The sequence below is a fragment of the Pipra filicauda genome, unplaced genomic scaffold, assembly GCF_003945595.2.
Source record: "Pipra filicauda isolate LSUMZ 115617 unplaced genomic scaffold, ASM394559v2 scaffold80_size11013439_pilon, whole genome shotgun sequence".
Classification (NCBI taxonomy): Eukaryota; Metazoa; Chordata; class Aves; order Passeriformes; family Pipridae; genus Pipra; species Pipra filicauda.
In genome coordinates this window covers 6634221-6655122 of record NW_024104987.1, presented here as the reverse complement: position 1 = coordinate 6655122, position 20902 = coordinate 6634221, and the positions used below count along the sequence as shown (strand labels likewise).

Genomic DNA, 20902 nt, shown 5'->3' with positions numbered 1-20902 from the left:
GACTCACACAGTCATCAGTATGTGTATATATGGCCACTAATATTTTTGGATGCTGAAAAAAATTGCCCTCAGCACTTTGCAGAACATGCTGCTGATACATGGCAGCTGTGCCTTTGTCAAGCCAAGTACTAATATCATGTTACTCACATCAGTCATTTTTGGATTTGTGGTTTGCAAAAAAGACCAAAACAAAAATAGGATTTGAATTGGGAGCTTGGAAATTGTGTGGTTTTGCAGAGACTTCCGAGCTGACAGAAGAGGAGTTTTATCGCGTGGCAAGTGTTACAGTCCAAGTGCATAAAAATGTATGTTATATAAATAATGCAGCAGAACAGTTCAGCATATTCTCTTTGCTTCCTGCAAAGGAGCCTGAAGCACTTTCTTGACCCAAATTGTACATGAAAATCAAAGACATAACTCTTCTGCTGTTCTTAAAAAGTAAAAAGAGCTGTAAGAGCGTTGAGAATCCCTGTGTTTCTTTTTATTTGAGGAGAGAATAAAGCATTTAAAAATATGTTTGATGTGTTGTACACTTAACTGTGATGCTGATCCATGTGGGATTGTTTAAAATGGAAAGTGAGGGTGATTCTCTTCCCACACCTCTGCAGCATCAGCTGAGTGCAGGGCAAACACAGGATGGGCTTAAACCAACACTGCTCCACGTGCTGAGTTAATGGGGTGGTGAACGCTCCCAGAAAATCATTGATGCTGCTCTTGTTGCTCTTGTTGTTCATTTTTATTTATTTTATTTTATTTTAGACAACTGCTTTCCATTATAAATAAATAAGGCATGAAGGTTCTCCATACAGTTACAGAGCTGGTAGCCACAGTTGTGCCCATGGCTCCGGGTGTGTCTGGGGCCGTGGGACACCTGGAAATGCAGAGCGTGGAAGAGCAGAGTGGTGGGTGGTTTTGAGGAGACCTGTGGAGCAGGGGTGATTTGGGCATCACACTCCTGCCAACTTACCTCTGTGGTACTCAGCTTAACAAAACAGGGTGGTTTTGGGGGGTATTTCTGCATGAATTCCATGGGGATTGGAAGAAAGGTCGCTCCTCGTAACATCAAGGCCCTGGACTCGGGGGATAATTACATCTGAACAGTCTTCCCCCTCCAAAGCCACATTCTCATTTGTTTATCTCAGTGTTGCAGGAGTCCCAGCTGTTGGCCCAAGACTTTGGGATTTAAGCTGGTGAAAATAGAATCCAGATGTAGCTGATAGTTTTCTCCAGGCGGGTAAGGAACAGGAGCTTACACTGAACTGGTTTTGTGGCTCAGTGCTCAGGGTGTTGCCTAAGCTGTAATGAAATGCTGCTTCTCTGCCTAAAACATGTCTGACCATATGAGGCCAACTCTAGTTCATGAAAACTGGAAACTGGTGATTCCTGAGACTGCAGTGGCCTTTTGGCTGTGTGTTTGCATGTCTGTGGAAGCAAAAGTGAGGAGATTTCAGTGCTGGAAAGGGAGATGGAACACGAGAGGCGACAGCCTTTGGAGAGTGTCTCAGCCAAGGGAGATCATTTTCAGCAGGAAACTGAAATCTGTCCTTGTGGCTGGGGAGATGTTCAGAGCAAAGTGTGGGGTGGTGTGTGATCTGCCAGGGCCAGAGCTCCTGACCAGGGAGATGCTGTGTCCTCCAGCCTGCGTGTGAGTCCCTGGGAGTCAGTTTTGCAAGCTCATGCAAGCTGTGTTCGAGGAACTGGCTATGATGGGACAATGACAACCTCTTGAAGAGCACAGCTGGTACCCAGAGCGTGAGGTGGAAGCGTGTCTCTGACACTGCACTTGTCTAGCTATGGGAAAGCCCTGGTTGCCAAGTTCCTACCAGGCCTGGTGTTTCACCTGGGCTGAAATACCAGGGCAGATTTAAAGTGAGGAGATCCCATATGCTACAAGGTCTGGAGAGTAGGGACTGAAACACTGAGCGACGCCGATGGAGATGGAACAATCAGTTTTATGTTTCTCTTCAAGTTTTTCCAGTTGCAATGAGCTTGCATTGTAAAGAGCTGAAAAACCTGACTGATTAGAGAATGGCTTAAATTGCAAGACCATAGTGCCCTTTGGGGGAGGGGAAGGCAGAGACTGAAGTCTCTTGGGCTCAAGCGTAGGTTCTTAGCCATAAAACCACAGTGGAGGGCTGGGCTGCTGTGCTGGGGCAGCCCCTAAAGTTCTGATGGCTTTTTGTTTCACTTTGAAACACTGTGCTCCAGCTGTGGCAGGACGCTGGAGGACATCCAGGCTTTTGCTTGCAGATAATTGGGCTGCGGGACAAGCTGGAGAGGGGCGGAGGAGGTGACCGGTTTTCCTTTTTTCGTGTTTTACATTGCTCTTGTGATGTCTGGCAGCGGCAGTAACTCATGCAGAGATCCGTCATGTGGTTTCTGAAATCCTCTAACTACAATGTACAATTGTCCCAACGAGTTGTCCGGAGCCCAAACTTAAAAAACGTGAGTTGAGTCTCCAGGACGTTTCCTCGCTTGCAGACCTCTCGAACCTTCAAAGCAGAGGGGCCACGTGGCGTTTCCTGGGGCTGAAGAGAAGACGTGGCTGCTGCAATTGCACGTGGGAGAGTTGCGGAGAGCCAGGGACTCATTTGCTGCTCTTGTTTTTCACCTTGGTGGCGTTGATGTCTGCTTTTGTCTTCTGGATGCGGGAGAAGATCTCCTTAAAGAGAGCCTTGTATTCCGGCTGGCTCTGCTCCAGCCGCTTGTCCACGGCCTCCACGTGTTTGCTGATGGTTTTCTCCATGGTTTTCCGCTCCTCCAGCTCGTGTGCCTCCCCTCGGAAGTCCCTGAAGGAGCTGTCGCGGGAGATGGGCCGGGACGTCTGGACCCCCGCGTGGCGCACGCTGTCCTTGTGCTGCCGGCACTTGCTCAGGAGCTCCTCGTACTTCTCGAGCAGGGCGTGGTACTGCTCGTCCACCTCCCGCAGGATGGACATGCCCCTCTTGCGCACGTTGTTGGCGTGCAGGGTGTAGTTGCCCTCGTGCCGGCTCACGGCGTCCTTGGTCACGATGGCGTTCAGGGCCGTGTCGCTGCAGCTCTTCCGGACGGGGTGGTTCGGGGACGGTGTCATGGATGTCCCGTGGCTTTTCCCTCCCTCCTCCTCGGAGAGGTCGATGTAATCTGCCTCCGGGGCGTTGTTCAGCGGCTCGAGGAGGGCTTCGGACAAGTTGTCCTCTCTGCTGAGCAAATACTTCTTGACTTGTTTCATCTGCTGCAGCTCCAGGAGCTCTGCCTCCAGCTCCTTGATGCGCAGTTTGCAGTTCTCCATCTCGCACACCCGCTGCTCCAGGTCCGAGTACTCCTGAATAACAGAGGTGTACTCGCGCTCCACCCTCTCCTTCCGCTGCTTCTCCTGGTTGACTTGGGACCTCAGGGAGTTCACCATGGCTTGGAGACGCTCGTTCTCCCTCTCCAGTGGCTTCTGGTTGAACTCTGTGGAAGAGCTGTGGACCTGGAATGCATCCTCATACCTGAAAGAGAGGAAAGATCCTTGAGAGATTCTGACTGAGCGACGGTTCGATGAGGGACTTGTTGTGTCTTATTGTCATGTAAGGAATTCCACTGATGCCCAGAAAGGACTTAGCCTGAGCTCGTGGAGCGAGATGTGCCACCTCCGTGTGCCAGCAGACCACAAAGTGTGGCTGGGGTTCTTCTGAACACAGAGACCAGCCTCTGTCCCAGAGAACCTGCAGTTTTATTTGACAGCAGTTATAAAAGACAGGAGGGAAATGAGACTCTAAATGGTAAGAGACTCATGAGGTTAACAGACAAGCCACCAACATTGCTGTGAAGCAAGTATGAATGTTCAAGCGCTACCAGCCTGAGCTGAAAGTGGCTGGCTTTGGGTTTTTCCTGCTGGAGTTCATCAGCTACTCACTTAATCTGCCAACAACCCCAAATCCCAGCCAGCCAAAACCCAGAAGCACATGTGTTGCTGCCCTGTGCACCCCTGTGTCCAGGAGATGCTCCAGAGGGAGTCAGAGAAGATTTATACAAGGAAGGTAGAGACTTTTGACAGAGTTTCCCCTTCTTCACTGCCTGGGAAGTGATAACAAGCACTTCCCCCTTCCATTATGTTGCTGTTGGGAATTCGGGTTTTCCTCTTCAGTGAAGCGCCCATGGCATCCTGTCTGTTTAGAACAGATTGGAAAAGAGCAGGCTCTGTGGCTTCCCCTGGGAGCACAGCTGTGGTGGGGGTATTGAACGGATTTCAAGGCACTGAAGGGCAGCCTGACCTTCAGAGCCAACTGTGGAGCTGCAAGTGGAACCGAGGTCCCATGGCATAGGGGGGAAAGTGGGATTGGGGGACTGGGGGGTAAAGAACCACAAAAACATTAAGTGGATTTTGCTGGGGGTTAGGTCATGGCCTCATAAACATTCCCGTTGCTGCTGCAGTGAAACTGTCTTTGGTTCATATCCTCTGGCAGAGGGTGCTTTCAGTAACAAAGTTTATTGATTGCTTATCTATTTAAAGAAGCCTCTACTGCGGACAAAGCTGAGCAAGAAGTGCCCTCACGAGATCAGTGAATTAACACAGTGGCCAGGTTTTAAGGAGAATTAAGGCTGCAACAGTGCTGAAGGTGTTGGTACAGCACCTGGCAGCATGTGGTGTCTGGGTGTGTGACTGGTGCTCCTGGGGTGTACTGTAGTCACACAATGCACCACCTCAGCTGGTTTCAGAGAGCCAGAGGTGCTGGTGCTGTGCTGGGAGGCAGCTGGGAAGGGAAAATAGGCTGTGCTGGTTTGGGAAGGAAAGCATCACTCTGCTGGGATCGTGAAGGCTCTGCTTTGCCAACACCACTTCAGTTGGGTGGGTAGAAGAGAGGGACATCCTCCCTTCCCCTCCAGCTGTGGGTTTCAGGCTCTGAGGCACAGCCTCGACTCTGTGGGGCTGTGTGTGGGTTTCTGTGCACCCCCAGAGGGGCTCACCCACTGCACCCCCTGTTCATGGGCAGAGGAGGAGGAGGGGAGAAAGTTTGAGGGGCTGCTGAACCCAGGGCTCTGTACCTGGGGCTGGAGCAGAGCTCCTTAAGGCAGGGGAAGGTGTGGATGGTTCGGCGCCGCTCCCTCTTCTCCCGCCGGATGCGGAGCTGCTCCAAGCTCCGCATTTCCTCCACCTGCTTCTGCAGCTCCTCCACTTGGTTCTGCAGCCCCTCGATTGTTTCTGTCAAGCTGCAGAGAGAGAAGTCAGAACACAGGTGAGGAGTCAGACACTACAGGATCCTGAAAGGTGTTTTTTTCCCCCATAGAGAAAGCCAGTCCCAGCATGTGCTCTGGGAGCATGACAGCACCTGCTTTTTGTGCCAGTGGTTGGTCTTTCTCTATGTGATCACTCTTGAGTGGGAGTGATTATAGAAAGGAGGGGGGGATTGATTTGAGACCTTCTGTCCTCAAATCAGTTGCTGAAACAGTCTCTTCTGGGATGTAAGCACTATCCTGAATATCTCTCCTCTGAAAACAAGCATCACTTCCCCTTGTTTACCTTGTAGAGGTAAACACAGAGACTGAGCAGAGAGTTAGTTTTGTTTTGGCTGTGAATAGTTTGTAAAACTCTCTGCTCTGAAACTCCCTCTCCACACAGCTGTTTGCAAATGAGGCTGCCCTGCAAGGACATGGCTTAGGGTGTTGTTTCTAGGGATGACCTTGATCATGGGCTTGTTTTAGGAAAGAAATATTATTGATAAACTGGTGTTTCAGCAGGGACTAGCCAGGGTTTCATTAGATGCTGGATCTGTGCCACATGTTTCTGCTGGGCTGTGTGCTGGGGACCTCCCTGAAATGATTATATGCCTCTTCAAGGAAACTCATCTGAGGAGGGGCTCCTGTGCCTCTTTCCTGGCAGCTTCAGACACTCCTTATCCAGCCCTCATCCCAGGGGTGTCTGTGCTGCAGCTGACTCCTGCTAACCAGCATTGCTGCAATGGACTTGTGTGGCAAATAGCTCCAAAACTGGACTGATAAGAGAATGGCTCAAATATCAAGGACAGGCTGTGCTTTGGGGCAGGGGAAAAGTGAGGTGAAGGGCTCTTGGTGCAGCATCACTGTGGTGAGAGGAGGGCAGGCTGTACCACTGGATCTTCTGTTGGGAAGTCTTGCTTTCCAGCACGAGTTTCTGGTTAGCCAGCTCCAGGTCCCGTGCTGTCAGGTCCAGCTGCTCGTAGACTTTCGCGTGCTGTTCGTTCATCTGCCGCAACATCTCCAGTTGCTTAGTCAGGTACTGCAAGAAAAAGTGAAGCATAAGCACTCCACAACCAAAATCCAGGTTGTTTCACGGGCAGAAATTCCTACAGCCTTTGCTTCCTCTGATAAATGTGTTTTGTGATTCTGCCTGGGTGAAGCCTCTTCCACAGTTGAAATGTTCATCCCTCCTGCCCACTGTAAATGGTTTTGTGTCTAAAATAGGACTGAACTTCCCCTGCCCTCTGTGAAGGGCACTAACCTCAATCTCTCTCTATTCAGCTGCTTTTTTATTCCCAGTACCAAAGAAAGCTGATATCCCTGAGATGGAAAGTTGACTGAAATTGGCCAGTTGGTTACAGCATCATCTGACAGATCGATTGCAGAAGCCGTGTTTCTGTGGGGATTCAGGCTAAAACTCTGAGTCTGTGAAACATGAGGAGACCTGTGATTTCTATGGGTTTGCAGACCCTTTTCTGTGAGTTTGACACTGTAAGATTTTATCCTGCAAAGACTGGGAGAGCAGCATCTACCCAGTTGCTCACTCTCAGCTGGGACCAGATCCCAAATCCTACCGTGAACCTGCTTCTGAAGGGCTGCTGGAGGGGGAATGGCTAAATCCATCCACCAGTTCCCTTGAACATTAGCTGTCAGATCCCTGCAGCATCATGTGCTGTTCTTGTGAACTCGCAGCCCTCCTCTGCCCTGTGTCCTTTTAAATCAGGGGGTGTCCAATCTTTTTCAACTCACAGATCCCTAGAAGTTTTCCAGCGGATGAAAACCCTCCCGGCACAGCAGGTTTAAGCCTCTAAGATCAGTTCTGTGGGCTCTTAGAAATGACCCCAAAGGATGCTTGAAATGGTGGTTTAGATTGCAGCTCTTGGAAAAAGAGCTATTTTATGCCTCTAACAAAGGGGGCTGTGTTTGTGGGGGTGCTGAGGGGCCAGCTGGGAACAAACGCGATTCTGAATAACTGGGATCAAGGGAAAGCTGCAGCAGAGCAAAGAGTGTGAAGCCTGGTGGATGGGCAGGGGAAGGCCAAACGTGACCCAGATGCAGCCTGGTGCCAAAATCTGGCGCCAAAATCTGGTGCGCACATCTGGGCAGGGGGTGGGGATGTGAGAAGAGGGATCTCAGTCCATCCCTCTTCAAGCATGTACAGAACATCCTTTAACTCCCACGCCTCATGGCACATCCCTTTCTTTCTGCTGGCATCTGAGCTGTTGGCATTGGTGGAAGTGCCCCTTTCCTTCATCCTTAGGTGACAGCAGTGGCCCTACCTCGATCTCCTGCACTTGCTCCTCGTTGGTGGTGTACATCTGCTGCAGGGAGTCCTCCAGCTCCTTGTTGCGCTCCAGCAGCGTCTTCCCCAGCTCTGCGGCCAAGTGCAGGTCTGAAAAGCAGAGGGACAAAGCTGCTGCAGTTCCCACAGCTCCACAGGTGGGTGTGGTGGGATCCCCCCCCAAAATTGACGCCGGATCAAGCTCAGCGGCACATTTTACTGGTGCCGGTTTTACTGGTACATTTTGTCCTGGATGCAGGACTTACAGAACACACAGGATCTGGGATCTTGCTGGGCTGCAGGAGCAAGCAGAGGCCAAGCTCTGCACTCTGCAACTCCTCCATGCAATAAGGATTTGGTGCCTGGCTGGCTGCAAAACCCTCCTGCACACTGTGTAGCCAGGATCGGGCCCCTGGGGCTGGGCTGTGGCAGGAGCTCAGCACCTCCATCCCCTACCACCAAGAGCTGAAGGGTTGAAAGGGACTCAGCATCTGTCAGAATGAGAGCGAAGGTTGGTAAAGCCCTGCGGGGCCCTGGGGCTGCTCCGTAAATTATATTATTATCTCTAACGAAGGGAGCACCTCGCCTTCCCTGTCAGCCTCCATCCATCACCCACTAATAGACTGACAGGAGTAATAAAGCCACGTGTGGCCCGAGGGGGCTGGAGGCACCTCCCAGATGTGCCACCCCGGCAGCACCGGGGTCTGCGGCTCTGGCTCTCCCCTTGGGGCAGCTCCAGGGGAAGGACAAACCCCTTTTGTGTTCACTCTCTGCCACCTCTAAATGCCCTTAGGAAGTTACTGAAATAGTTGGACTTCAGGAGAACTGCAGGGAAAAGTAGATGTTGGCAGTGTAGTTGGCTTAAAATGCTGGTTTTGCTGCTGCTGGGTAAAGTTAAAGGCCCCAGACTCTGTGAGTCCTGTGTGGGCCAAAGCTTGAGCACACAGGTGATGCTGTTTGTGGGGCTGGGATGGCACAGCTGTCTCTGGGAACAGCCCTTGCTTTCACAGGAATTACTTGTCTTCTTAAAGCCTGACCTATGGTCACATGGGTTTCACTTTTCCTGTTGCTTTTAGAGGTGAATTAATGGCTCCTACAATGGCAGACTGAAAATCTGACCTTAAACCTTCAAAAAGGTAAGGAAACAGGTCCTGGTGTGTGTTATTGCTCTCTCTCCAGTATGGTAATCATGCAGTCGTAGGTAATTAAGGAGTGACAGTCCTGCAGTGTGTGAGGGGACTGAGTTCTCCTGCCCTGGCATTTTCTCACCCTGTCATAATACTCCTCTCTAGTCTGCAGCTAATGATGTGTTTTGCAAAGGCTCTACCTGGGCTGCAAGCAGCTAAAATTTCTTCCAATGGCTAATTTGGCCATGCAGTTGGTTGGGAAAGAGGAATGGTTGGTCCCTAAGGCAAGAAGAAGGGGAACCAGGTTGCCAAAGGTGTATTCTGAGCCTGGGAGAAGCCCTGATCTCTCACACATCACAAGGTGAGGCTCACAGTGACCTCAGACACGAGTGCTGTAGTGCTGTCAGTGTTTGGGATGGGGCTTTGCTGAGGGATAACACTGTGCTGTGGGATGTGCTGATGTTGTTAGTTTGGGTGATGGCTGTGTTTCTTTGCACTGGCTTCCCCCAGATGTTTTCCTGCCAACAGCTGCTCAGTGTGTCCTCGAATCTCCTCTTTACCATGGGAATGTTCTCTCCAGCTGTGCCCTGCATTGCAAGCTGTTATTATTAAAAAGGCTGTGACCTTTTTAATTATAATCCTCGTCATTGCACAGTGACCCAGTCTGAGGGCTGCAATCCCAGCTATCCGTGCAATCAAGTTACTTGGCACATTTCCTCATGGACAGACCTCCTTCTACCTATTTGTTTTTTTCCAAGCACCAAATTTCCCTAGTTTATAAAGTGCTCTTGGAAGACTGAGTGTTTGCTGCACCAGCTGGGGCTGGGGGAACAACCAGATGCCAGCGGAGATAGAGGATAATTTGTGCCTTTAAGCTGCTTGGGGCTGTATTTATTGTCACCACCACCACCTTGCCAGAGCTGGTGTTGTTGCTGGAGACCAGCACCTTGGAAATCACATCCCTGGCAGGAAGCAGGGCCCTAAAGCAGAGGTATGTAGTGAGAGGGCTCCCTGCTGTGCTCCAGGTAATGAATCAAGTGTGTCCCCATCCCTGCGGATTACACCAGTGCTCTCCCACCATATGGCATCCAATTTAATCAGCTGGGGTTGAGTTAAGTGGATTAGGCAGTGCAAGATCCTGCATTGTAATTTAAAGGGCTCTGTCAGCAATAATTTAATGGGGGAAATGGGCAGCGTTTGGGGATGAGTGGGAAAGAGGAAAGAACAGGGCTGAGCTCCGAGAAGGAAATTGATTCTTCGTTTCCATTTTGAGCATAAGGGCCTGGGAGACTCCAGGATTGAAGGACATGGGGGAGTTGATTCTTTTAATGTCTTTTAACTGCCTCAGCCATTGTCACACATGTACTTCCTCACTCTCTGCCCACCAGCCACTTAAAACATCCTTGGTAATCCTGTCTCATCCACCCCCTTGAGCCCAAGTCCTCTTCCCCACCTGTTGGCTCCCCCTCGGCTGCGGGACTGCGGGGAGGGAGGGGATGCTGTGTGGAAGTGCTTTAATGTCATCTTTAGACCAGATCCCTCTTGATCTTTGTACTAATTGTGTCTCTGCATGGGCTGGGGGACCACTCAGCTCTTCTCCTTGGAGACCTCAGAAACCTGAGGCTGAATGTGAAATTTCACTAAGTTGTTGGGGAGAGAGGAAAGAACTATTTAGGAATTCAGGGATTCTTTCTGCATAGTACTATGGTTTTCCCACAATTTTTTTGTATTCCTCTTTGCTTCTCCACTGTCAGATCAGCCAGCCAGTGCTGAAGGACTTGCCCTAATTTAGCAGATACACTGATGCCTCCCTTCCCCCTCCCCTAGGGATGCAGGAGGAGAAATAAAGTGATGGGGAGTGGCTGTGCTGTGTGTCCGCTTGATGTGCCCCATCCCTCCACATCCTGCCTATGCTGAAGGCATCACTGTGAAATGGCCAGTCTCCAACTGAAAAAATGGGAGCTTTGACACTGCCAAATCCTGTTTGGGAGAGGGCTGCAGATGCAAACTATCCTGGGCAGCACCAGCTTGGTGCCCTCTGGCTCTCGGTACTGCAAGTGCTGATGTGACCGTTCCAGTTAACACCCGCCAAGGAGACACCCTGTGTCCCCAAACAAAGGGCTGTGCCTATGGAGCGTTGGAGGGAAGGATGGAGGCTGCATTTTCCTGCAAGCTTCCGTGGGAAAGGCGCCTGAGCAAGGAGGGAGAGGAAGAGAAGAGAGACCATACGGTGGGAAGGGAGCAGGAGTTGAATCCAAGCAGGTATAGGGAGCATGGCTGGGCAGTACATCAAGGAGGCACCGTCCTGGAGCTGCAGAGATCAGCAGCAGCCCAGCAGTAACTCTGCTGCTTTGGTGTCACTGAGAAGACTTAAAAGAAAAAAATAATCCTAATCCAAAAGATGTAGCAAGTTGTCTTTGATGGAAAGAGGCTGAGGGACAAACTGCAGGGATTCCCCCATGTATTCCCCCAAGGCACATCTGTGGCAGTGCTGGTGCAGACAGATGTTCCCTGCACGGGGCTGTGGCAGAGCTGGGAGCTTCCTCAGCCTTGCAACGAGGCTCAAAGAGGATTTGGAGCCGTTTCTGCCTTCCCAGCGCTGGCCTGTGTCTGCTAGGGCAGAGCACTTTGCCACATTCCGCTCTCTGAAGGGTTTTTTTGCCCCTCAACCCCTCCTGGTTGGGGGAGTACAAGGCTGGTGCCGGGCGGGGGGGGTTTCGGCTGTTCTCGGCACGATGATGATCCGGGAGCTGTTCAGCTGCTCCTCGTAAATACGGCTTTCTGGAGGAAGCCACCATCTGGTGCAGCTGCTTTGGGCTTTCCCCCCCTTATCTCTCTGGCATTGAGGGATTCGTGTGTTTAGGCTGCGACAGAACACGCCCATTCCTCCGAGGGACGCTGCGCTTGGCTCCTCACCTTTAGTAAACCAGCCCTGTCCCCGGCCGGCAGCTCACAGGGGGGACAAAAGTCCTCTGGTTTGTGGTACTGACAAATGGGGGTTTATGGCACGTGGATTTGCAGGTCCCTTTCAGCTGAGCGTCCATAAAGGAATTACTTGGGGTCCCTCCCCAAATGTGGGGCTGTGGAAAGGGCCGCTCCTCTCCCATGCTGCACATGGTGAATTAACCTGCTGAAGAGCAGGGAGGAGGGCAAGGAGAGCTCTGGTGTGGAGATCTCTGGAGGAAGTTCAGGGTGCTTGTTAGCTGATGGATGGGTGGGTTGAGAGTTAGGAACTGATGTTTAATGCTGCTGACGTTTAATTTAATTGCATTTGCTGTATGCTCCATTACACATGGGTACTTAGAGTCAAGGGTAGGTGCAATTATTCCTTTCAAAATCTAAACAAATGATACCATGCTGGTTTACCCCAGGGTAGGGTACACTTGCTACTCATTTATTTTCCTTCTTAGTTGCAAGGGATTGTGCTGTCTTGATATATTACAATGAAGATCAGCTTTTGTATATCACCGCTGCTCCATGGCAGGTGATGGAGGCCATCTATGTACTTTGCCCTTATAAACCATTGCAATGGAACATGCTGGGGTGCAGGGAAGTCAGTGCTATCTGACAGCATCCTTGCAAACAACCTGGAAAAGCCTTTTCAACATGCCCATTCCACAGATGACAGTGTTTCCCAAGGCCAGGCAGAGCTTTCAGAGTGTCGCCAGTGTTACTGCTGAGGTGTGGATTCTCCATCCCCTTTATACTGGTGTAACTCAGGCACTGCTGCTCAGTTCAGCTTTGCACCTGGAGTTCTGTATGTTTTTTTGAGGATCTGCTATTTTGGTATAATGGGATGTACCAGGGTTTGCTTTGCAGAGCAGCCCAATGCAGCAGGGGGTAAAAATGCCTCTGTTGGGGCTGGGTGAGAGCAATGGGGGTGTGTGAGCCCCTGGCAGCACAGCCACCTCCTTCTTCCAAACTATGGCTCTCACTGGGCTGAGCTGATGTTGGTCACACTGGCATTTGTTACTCTAATGAGATTTGCTGGATTTCCTGCCTCGTTTTTTCTTCCTTTTCTTTCTCTTGTGTAATCTGTTACATACTCCTGGGCTATCTTTGGCTTTGGAAGTGTTCCTGGTGGGGGGAAGTTCAGGTGGTGGCAGAGAGGTGGTTGGCAGCGGGTCAAGGCAAGCACAGTGCACTGAGAACAGCTCCCTCCATGCTATCTCGAGTACCCTGAGCAAAACACCCACTAAGGAGTGGAAATCCCTGTCAAGGGGCTCAGGGGTGCACTGTCTGTGCTATGCTGCAGAGAAGCCCTCCAGCTCTCTCAGCTCCTGCTGCTCCCCTCCTTTCCTCCTGTAGTTTTCAGCCCTATTCAGTATTTCCTTTACCAGCTCTTCTTTTTTTTTATTCTTCTCAGATGCTTATCAGGCTTTTTAGATGTAATTGATACTCGCCTTTTCCTTCTGCCCTCATATCATTCTGTACCCCAAAGGCTCCCCTGTATATTAATGCTTAAGACCCAGGGTGGTCACCTCTGCTTATAAGCTGTTTGTTGCTGCATAAACACATACACAGCAGTCCTATCCCTGTGCCCACAGCCATCACTGTGCCTTTTGCCAAGTTGTTAGAGCATGAGAACACAGAGGATGTTATTAGACCATGGTTGAGGCCCCATCTGCGTCTTTCCCTGCTGTTCTCTTATCTAAACAGCCTTGGTGCCTGTGTTTGCCTTGTAGGCTAAAATGGTTTCAAAGAGCTCAGTGACTGGTGGCTCCGAGGCTCTGGTAGTGCACCTGGATCAGAAAATGTCCTAAATAAATAGACACAAATGGGGTTGTTGAGGAGAAGCAGTGATAAAAAAGGAGGGAGAAAGGCAGCCAGTGCTTTCCTGCGTGCACTCCTCCCCCGGGCAGCAAAGCTCCAACTAATTAATTATGTTGGGACGCAGAAAACCATGAATAGAGGCTTTTACTCTTTTAGAGCTAAAGACACAGACATGTGGATTGCTGCCATGTGGCAAACTCCTCTGCCCTGTGTGTTTTGGGGGCAGGAGGTTGTAGCTGACCCAGGATGGACAAGGAGACTGAGCACCAGGGAGACACTGCATGTTGTCTGCTGCTGCAGCTCAGTGCTGTGCATGTGCAGAGCCCCGAGCAAAGGCGACCTGCAAAGGACAGGTCAGTGTGCTCACGTGGCAGGAGCAGCACCCACAGCAATGGGCTGCCACAACCCTGGAACATCTCCAGCCCTGCTCCTGCTCACACAACATATTCCCCTACTCTGAGCCATTCCCAATCAGCTTGGTGTCCTCTTGGTTGGGGGAGACAGGTGAAACCACCAATCCTGAGTGATTTGGACACTCAGGGAGCCACCAAGTTCCAGCACAACTGTCACTTCCAGCTGCAGCAGCCCCCAAGACCACAGCCAGCACTGTGGCTGCTGATTACTCCCGTCTGCTACTTCTGATGTGCCAGAGGCATGTAGGTACAGAGAAGACCTTTCTTCCACAGCCATGTGTTACAGCTAAATACAGAGAACAGCCTGACCCTCTACAGCAACACCAAAGTCCTGCCCATCTTTTCTCTAGCAGCCCCTCTTCTTGGCTTTGAAGAGAAGTGTATCACCTTGCAGGCTGCTGCCCCACTACTGCTCCCTTCCCACCCATTGCTGGGAAGTCTCAGAAGCCCTGTTTGTCCAGGTACTCAGCTCACAGCCCAGCTACCTTGTGCCTGGCTATTGGCATGAGTTGGAGATGCTGCCCAGGTGGGAAGAGCTCCTGACCTCAGGTGAGTAATGGGTGCTGTCGTGGAGCTACGCAGGAACAGCACAGGGCTGTTGCCTTCCAGTCTGAGTTTGCAAGGAAATGGAGTGAGTAAATACTTGATGTGCTCTCAGAATGGTGTTGTTTATGTCCATCACTAGCCCTGAGCAAGGCAATGCCTCTTTCAGGGGCCCTACAGCAAAGCCAGTGTTCCTGAAACAGCTCTGCTGCAAAGACTGATACTGATGGGATTTGCTGCTCCTTGCTCTGCCTCCTCCTTCAGAGACCAGTGCCCACCCATCATCTCCCAGTCCAAGTGTCTTCCCAGGACCCAGCACTTGCTTGTGGACCAAGAAAACTTGGAGGATGGCATGAGCATGTCCTCCAAGTGCTGTTGCTGCAGCTGCACAATTGGAAGAGGTCAGCATTGACCTGGATATTACACACTCAAAGGACTGAATTCTTCAGGGAGGAGGGAGACAAGTGAACTAAGCAGGGCCAGGGCAGCTGTACTGCACATTGGATAGAGTTACTTCCCAGAAGGCTGCAGAGGAACAGGCTGTTTAAACCATTAAAATAACTGTCACTTTTTGGAGAGGAGATTTACAACTGTTTGTTAAACACACATGGAAAAATCCTCAAAAAACAAAGTGTAATATAAAATCCCTTTAAAATTCCCAGCTGTGCAAAGAGCAGCAGTTGTGTAACATCTGGTCTCATTTCTTTGGGGTATTTTGTCTTGGGGATATTTTCCAAAATTCTTGGCCCACATACGTGTTTTTGGGCAGGTTAAGCAGGAGCTTTGGGAGCCCTAATGATGTGCTCGGTGTGGGCACACAGATCTGTTGGAACAAGACGAGGTGGGAATTTAGCACTGTGCTGCTCTGGGAAAGGCCTTTTGGGAGAGGAGATGGAGTGTTTGGGAGTGAGCGAGCCGTGCGTTATCCGGAGTGCTGGCACTGCTTTTAGCAGGAGCAGGATCGGACCCTGGTGCTGTCACAGCTCTAAGTGGTTCCTGACTGTCACACTGAGTCAGTGCATCTGCCCTGTCACCAGCCAGTGCTGGCTGGTACAGGAGGAAAGAAAGAGGATTGGAAAATGCCTCTGTGTGCAGGGTGTTAGCGGCTGGTGCCTTGGCTCCCAGTCCCTCGGGATCAGGGCTACCAGGGGGAATGTCCTTCAGGACTCTGAACATAAATCCTTTGTGCATGGCCTTGCCAAGGAGAAATGCTACTGTTAGCTGATTGTTTCAGGATGGGAGATATGGAAAACTCTGATTTTGTTGGGTTTTCTTTTTTTCCTTTTCATTTTCCAGCAGTTCCTCTAATTCTGCTCCCTCCCACAGCTGGAATTATGTGCCTGGGGCTCAGCAGATGTAGAAAGGAGCTTCTGTAAGAGACCAGGAGTGAGATCCTGGAAGTTGCTGTGTGGGGTTTTCATTTATGCCCCTTTTTCTTGCTGCCTTCATATAACAGGGGAATTTTTACTCCAGGAAAATACATACATATATATATATATATATTAATTTTTACTCCTTCCCAGATCTGGAGGCTCTCATCCCTTCCTCAGACTAACATGTCATCATATTTCCTTGTCTCCTGTGACTTTCCTAGTCCTTCTTGTCATTCCCAAGCAGCTCAGCAATTAGTCATTGAAAACTTTCCACTTCCATAAGCTACCTGCTGTACTGCACTGCTAAATAAGTAAGTGGCTCAGCTACTGCAGGCAAAGCTCTGACCTTCTGGCTTGCCTCTGGGGAGAGAGGGTGGTGAGTTAACTGCTGTGCTCCTGGAGGACAGGAAATCTGTGTGTCTTGTACCTGGACTGCTGGGATAACTGCATCAGGAGCGGCAGAATTTGGGGTACCACCTGCTTGCCAGTGCAGTGAATCCTTTGGGAAAGCTGACAGTAGATTGCAGTGCTCGGACCACCCCACATGGGCTGTGTGGTGCAGGAAACAGGCAGGTCTGGGCATTAGTGGGTGCCAGCACTGATCCCCTGGGCTCACCCCAACGCCAGGACTGGTGACCCTGTGTCTTTACACGGATGAGTTGGGAGTGGTGCAAGCTCAGCACCTTGTGTCATTTTCCTTCTTAGCAATCAGATGCTTGGCAGGAGGAGGAGGAATTAAAATAAGATCCTTAAATCTGGAGACCTTTAGAGGTTACATCCGTTAGGTCCTAAGCCTGCATTGCAGATGGTTTGGCCCAAAAGTTTCTGTGGCTGCCCAGGAGGAGAGGACAGTCTGTCTCGCAGGGGCAATGAGGTGATGTGCTGGTTCTTGCACTACCTCTGGTCCTGCTGCCCAACTCAGAGTAGTGGGAGGCCATTTATTGACATGGGAGAAATCACCCCACATTTATAGAATATGCTGAGTTGGAAGAGACACATCAGGATCATTGAATCCAACTCCTGGCCCTGTGCAGGACACCCTGAGAATCCCACTATGTGCCTTAGGCTATCGATAGGTCCAGAGGTCATAAGGGTGGCTTTTAAAGGCCTCCTCTTGGGCTGCACTCTGCTTTTTGGCTGAGACCTGAATGTTAGCAGGGGGACAGGAAGGCTGGGAAGATCAGGGAGTGCAGTGGGGTAACTGCAAGGAGGACTCATCTTGGGAGATTGCTGCGGGGGAGTTGAAGGCTGGAAGTGGCTGGCAGAGCTGCTAGGTCTGTTTGGATCCAGATGCAATTGAGTTGGCACACAGCCCTCCTGAAGACAAATGCTCCTGATGAACAGAAAAGGTGTCCCCGCTTTTCTGCAGCTCAGACTCTCTAATTTTAGCTCATTCATTCTCTTGGGGTCTGGCTGCACGTCCGCCCTGTGCACAGGGTATGATGCAACTGTACCCACATCATCAGTTTTCAACAGCTGGAAAAAGGTTCACCAGCACTGTATCCTGGTTTTAATGCTTAGAGGCACAGACTTCCCAGCCCATGGAAGGTGAGGCTGTGGCTGAACTAAAGCAGCACTGATATCTATTCATGCTTACAAAGCCTGGCAATAAGCTAAGTCATGCTACCAAGCAATCAAAGCTCCATTTTCACCACTTTCCTCAAATCAGAAAGACTTCCCAGAGGGAACATCATAAGAAAGAAACAACTCAGAGGACACCACTACTGTTCCCATGTCACTGCTGAGTACCCTGACTGGGATTTGAGTCTCTGCTTCTATATGCTAAGGCATCTTGGTGCAATGCCTTGAGCCACACAGGGTTACAGGGTGCAGGAAACAGGTAAAGGAATCTGAAAGGCACCAGCTTCATTTGAATGAGGTTAGAAAGGCCTTGATGCTGGGGACCAGATCTTGCTACTTCCAAGGCATGTGGTGGATGCAGCCAGTCGCTGTGGACATTTTAGGAGGGAAGAAAAGAGTGATTGGGGTTTATTTTCTTGAAAAAATTAGTTACTTTGTCAAGGTGAAGCTCTATGGAGGGTGAAGAGGAAAGTAACAGGTGCTCGGTGTGGAGCTGGAGGCATGATTTCTTCTGTGGTGCTAAAATGGTTAATTAACATAATCATCACAGAGCTCCCATTTAAGCCATCTGTTGCTTAGCAAACAGTTTTGGATGTAAATGTAATAAATATTTGATGATGCTGTGAAATGACGATAAAGGCCCAGGAACCAACTGGTTCACAGAAGAACCTCCTCTGCTCTCCTAGCTTGGGTTGTTTCTTGTTTCTCCCACCCCTCGCTCCTAAGGAACAGTCTTTAAGCCTCTGCTTTTGTCCTCCGCCCTCCTGGCGCCGCTGCCAGCGTGGGTTTCTGTGCGACCCCGGGCTCTTGGCATGCCAATCCTCTTAGCAATGCTGGCCTACAACCGCCTCATAATCACGCCACGCTGGATGTCTTGTACTGTACTTCCACCCCCATTTCCAAACCAACAGCTCCACGGCTGTGCTGTCACCAAAGACCTCTGGGTAGTGCCATGGCTGTAAGGCAAAGGCACAGTGTATGTGGACAAGGTCTACCGCTGTCCTTCGTGATGCTTTGTGCATCATGCAAATTAATTATGGTTGTAATTACCCCGTAGGACCTTTCCAGTTGGCTGATTTCAGTTAAAGCCTTCCCCCATCTCTCCTTCTGAGTTTGTGCAAGCCTGTGTTGCCCCCATTCACACAGGAGGCTGCAAGCCCGCAGCTGGGCTTTGTTTTGGGTCTGTGTTTTCCTCCAGTCCTGTATGTGCACAAAGGTGGAGCCCATTCCCAGCATCAATCCATCATCTGGAGACAGTCATTCTGCATTTAGGCTGCTGGGACAGAGCTGGGAACCTGGCCCTGCAGTGGGAAGGTGGTTTTATTGTTGTGAGCCAGTTGTACAGTGCCAGTGCTGACTCATGAACCTGACACCAGGGACAGTGTTAGGCTAAAAATCAATTGGTCCCACGTTGTTCAACGCTCCCTATATTCATCCATAGTTCTGCTGTTCCTCAGCCTGTGTCCCGCCCCTGGACCAGTGCCCAGGCCCCTTGTGAGCCATGGGAAGACGTCACCCAGAAATGTGAATTTCTGAGCAGTCAAAGGCTGCACTGTTTATCCAGCTGATAGTTCCATCTCTGTCCTTTGCCTGGGTTTAATTTGAGTGTTGTGTTTCAAGGGACAGGGCTCAGTATCCCGCTATTCATATTTCCTGTTCATTGAGAAATTGGGGTTAAAACCCAGCTGTGACAACCCCTGGAGGGCTGGTTATCATTCCTTGCTGGGCCCTTGCCCTGCAGCTGAAGTTGTGTAAACTTTAAATCATGACATAATGTACTGGAGCAATGCTGGGCTGAGGTACTGCAGCTGGATCACACATCCCTGCTGACAGTCAGCTGGGAAAAGCAAATATAAAACTGTACCTATAGTGCAACATGCCGGAGGGGTACTGTGTTTTGGTAGAAATGATTTTTCCCTATTCATTGAGAAATCAGTTTAGTTCATTCCTGGGCCACTGGCCTCAAATGGGACTTCTTCCAGTTATTTACTTACTGCGTGTTGACTCAAAATATTAAGATAAGCAAAATTATATTTAAAAAAAAGCCCTGAATACCAACAGGCACCAACTGTCCAGCCCGAGGATAAACGTTCCGTAGAACTAGTGCAGACGTAGATATAGTTACTTTAAAGCAAACTACACAAGTGAACATTTATCTTCTAACAAGGCTATTTTTGCTGTTTAAACTTGGCCTTGATTTTTTTTTTTCTCCTTTCTAATTTCTCGTGGTTTTATGGCTGATTGGAAAAACCTTCAGAAGTAATTAGGTAACTAAGAAGCTGAAGATCCCTTTGGATTTGGGCTTGGATAGCAGAAGCTTTTGAGAGACACTTTTAGCATCCTCAGCAATACATTATTTCCAATATATTAATTTCTAACTAATGTGCCTGCTAACTCTATCTTGGACTGCTCTGAGCTGAAATCAATGTCATAACTACCCATGTTTGATTCCACCTGCAGCAAGTTTTTTGGGGAACCAGCTTCCTTGTGGATGCAAACCACCAAAATTTTTACTGACCTGCTGCTCAGGATAGATCTGGGCTCCCCGCCTCTATCCATCGGGTTTAAACTTTCCTCGGCCAGGAGAGTGGTTTGGAGCAGCAGAGCCGAGATTTACCGCTGCAGGACGAGGCGCTGGCTTTGCCAACCAAATAGGAGTCAAGAGAGAAGGTATCCCACCCTACTGTCCCTGGCGTTTGCCCGCTTCCCTGCCCGCGCATCCCTCGGCTCACCATCCCTGGCAGCTTGCGGTGTGGCCCCATCCTTACCCTGCTCCAGGTCCTGCTGGTCATACCAGGGCTCCTCTTCCTCGCTCTGAAACTCCTCCATCCTGTCGGCGCTCAGCATTTAGCACCAGCGGCACGGGGAGACGCGCAGCATCCGCCAAAGGGGCCGCCGCCGAACCGCGGAGCGGGAGGGATGCGGGGATGCGGGCAGGGATGCGGGCGGGGATGCGGCCTCGGTGCCCCGGCCGGGCCGGGAAGGGGGGGATGGCACGACGTGGCAGCCGGTGCCTGGTCGCTGCCCCGGTTCTGCGTGCCCTGGGGGGCGGCTTCCTCCTGCCTCCAGGGCCGGGGGAGGCTCCGGAGCGGGGGATGCAGCGGGGACGTGGCGGCCGGGGCGGGGGGGCACGGCTTGCACAGGGCTGGGGGATGCACAAAGGAAGGAAGAGGGCCCGGCGCAGCCAGGCAGATCCTCGCTCCGCAGCTCGGTGGGGACCTCTAGCATGGAAATGCTGCAAGGAAAACCGGCGAGAGGGAAGGGGGAGGCGAGCGAGGCCGGCCTCCTTCTCCTCCTCCTCCTCCGCCTCCTCCACTCCGCCCAGCCCCGCCGCGCACAGCGGACCTGCGGGGAGCGCGGTGCTAAGGTGGGATGACCCGGGCTCCGAGGAAGGCGAGATGCCCCGCAGCCCCCCTGCTCTGACCCTCCGGCTGAGAGGTCAGCCAGGAGCAGGACATGCGGTTGGGATGCCGTGTCCTGGCCTTGCCGTGGGCTTCGCGGTGACTTTGGGCAAGTCTCGGGACCCCTCAGTGGGGATGTCAGTGCCTCCTCTGCCTTGGTGGGTTTGTGTGGGTTGTTCTTCAAGAAGGGCATCCGCCCTCCCTTAGCTGGGGCTGCAAAAGGGGACGC

At 51.0% G+C, this 20902-nt stretch overlaps 1 protein-coding gene across 1 annotated transcript; it reads right to left on the bottom strand.

The window, feature by feature from the left end:
• Positions 1-721: 721 nt before the first annotated feature.
• Positions 722-20469, bottom strand: CDR2L (cerebellar degeneration related protein 2 like). The gene is made up of 5 exons (XM_027749773.2): positions 20041-20469; positions 7461-7573; positions 6072-6220; positions 5011-5175; positions 722-3473 (listed from the first exon to the last, which is right to left on the bottom strand). Exons 1-5 carry the CDS (start codon positions 20117-20119, stop codon positions 2588-2590), a joined length of 1392 nt encoding a protein of 463 aa, XP_027605574.1. The 5' UTR covers positions 20120-20469; the 3' UTR covers positions 722-2587.
• Between the last annotated feature and the right edge of the window lie 433 nt (positions 20470-20902).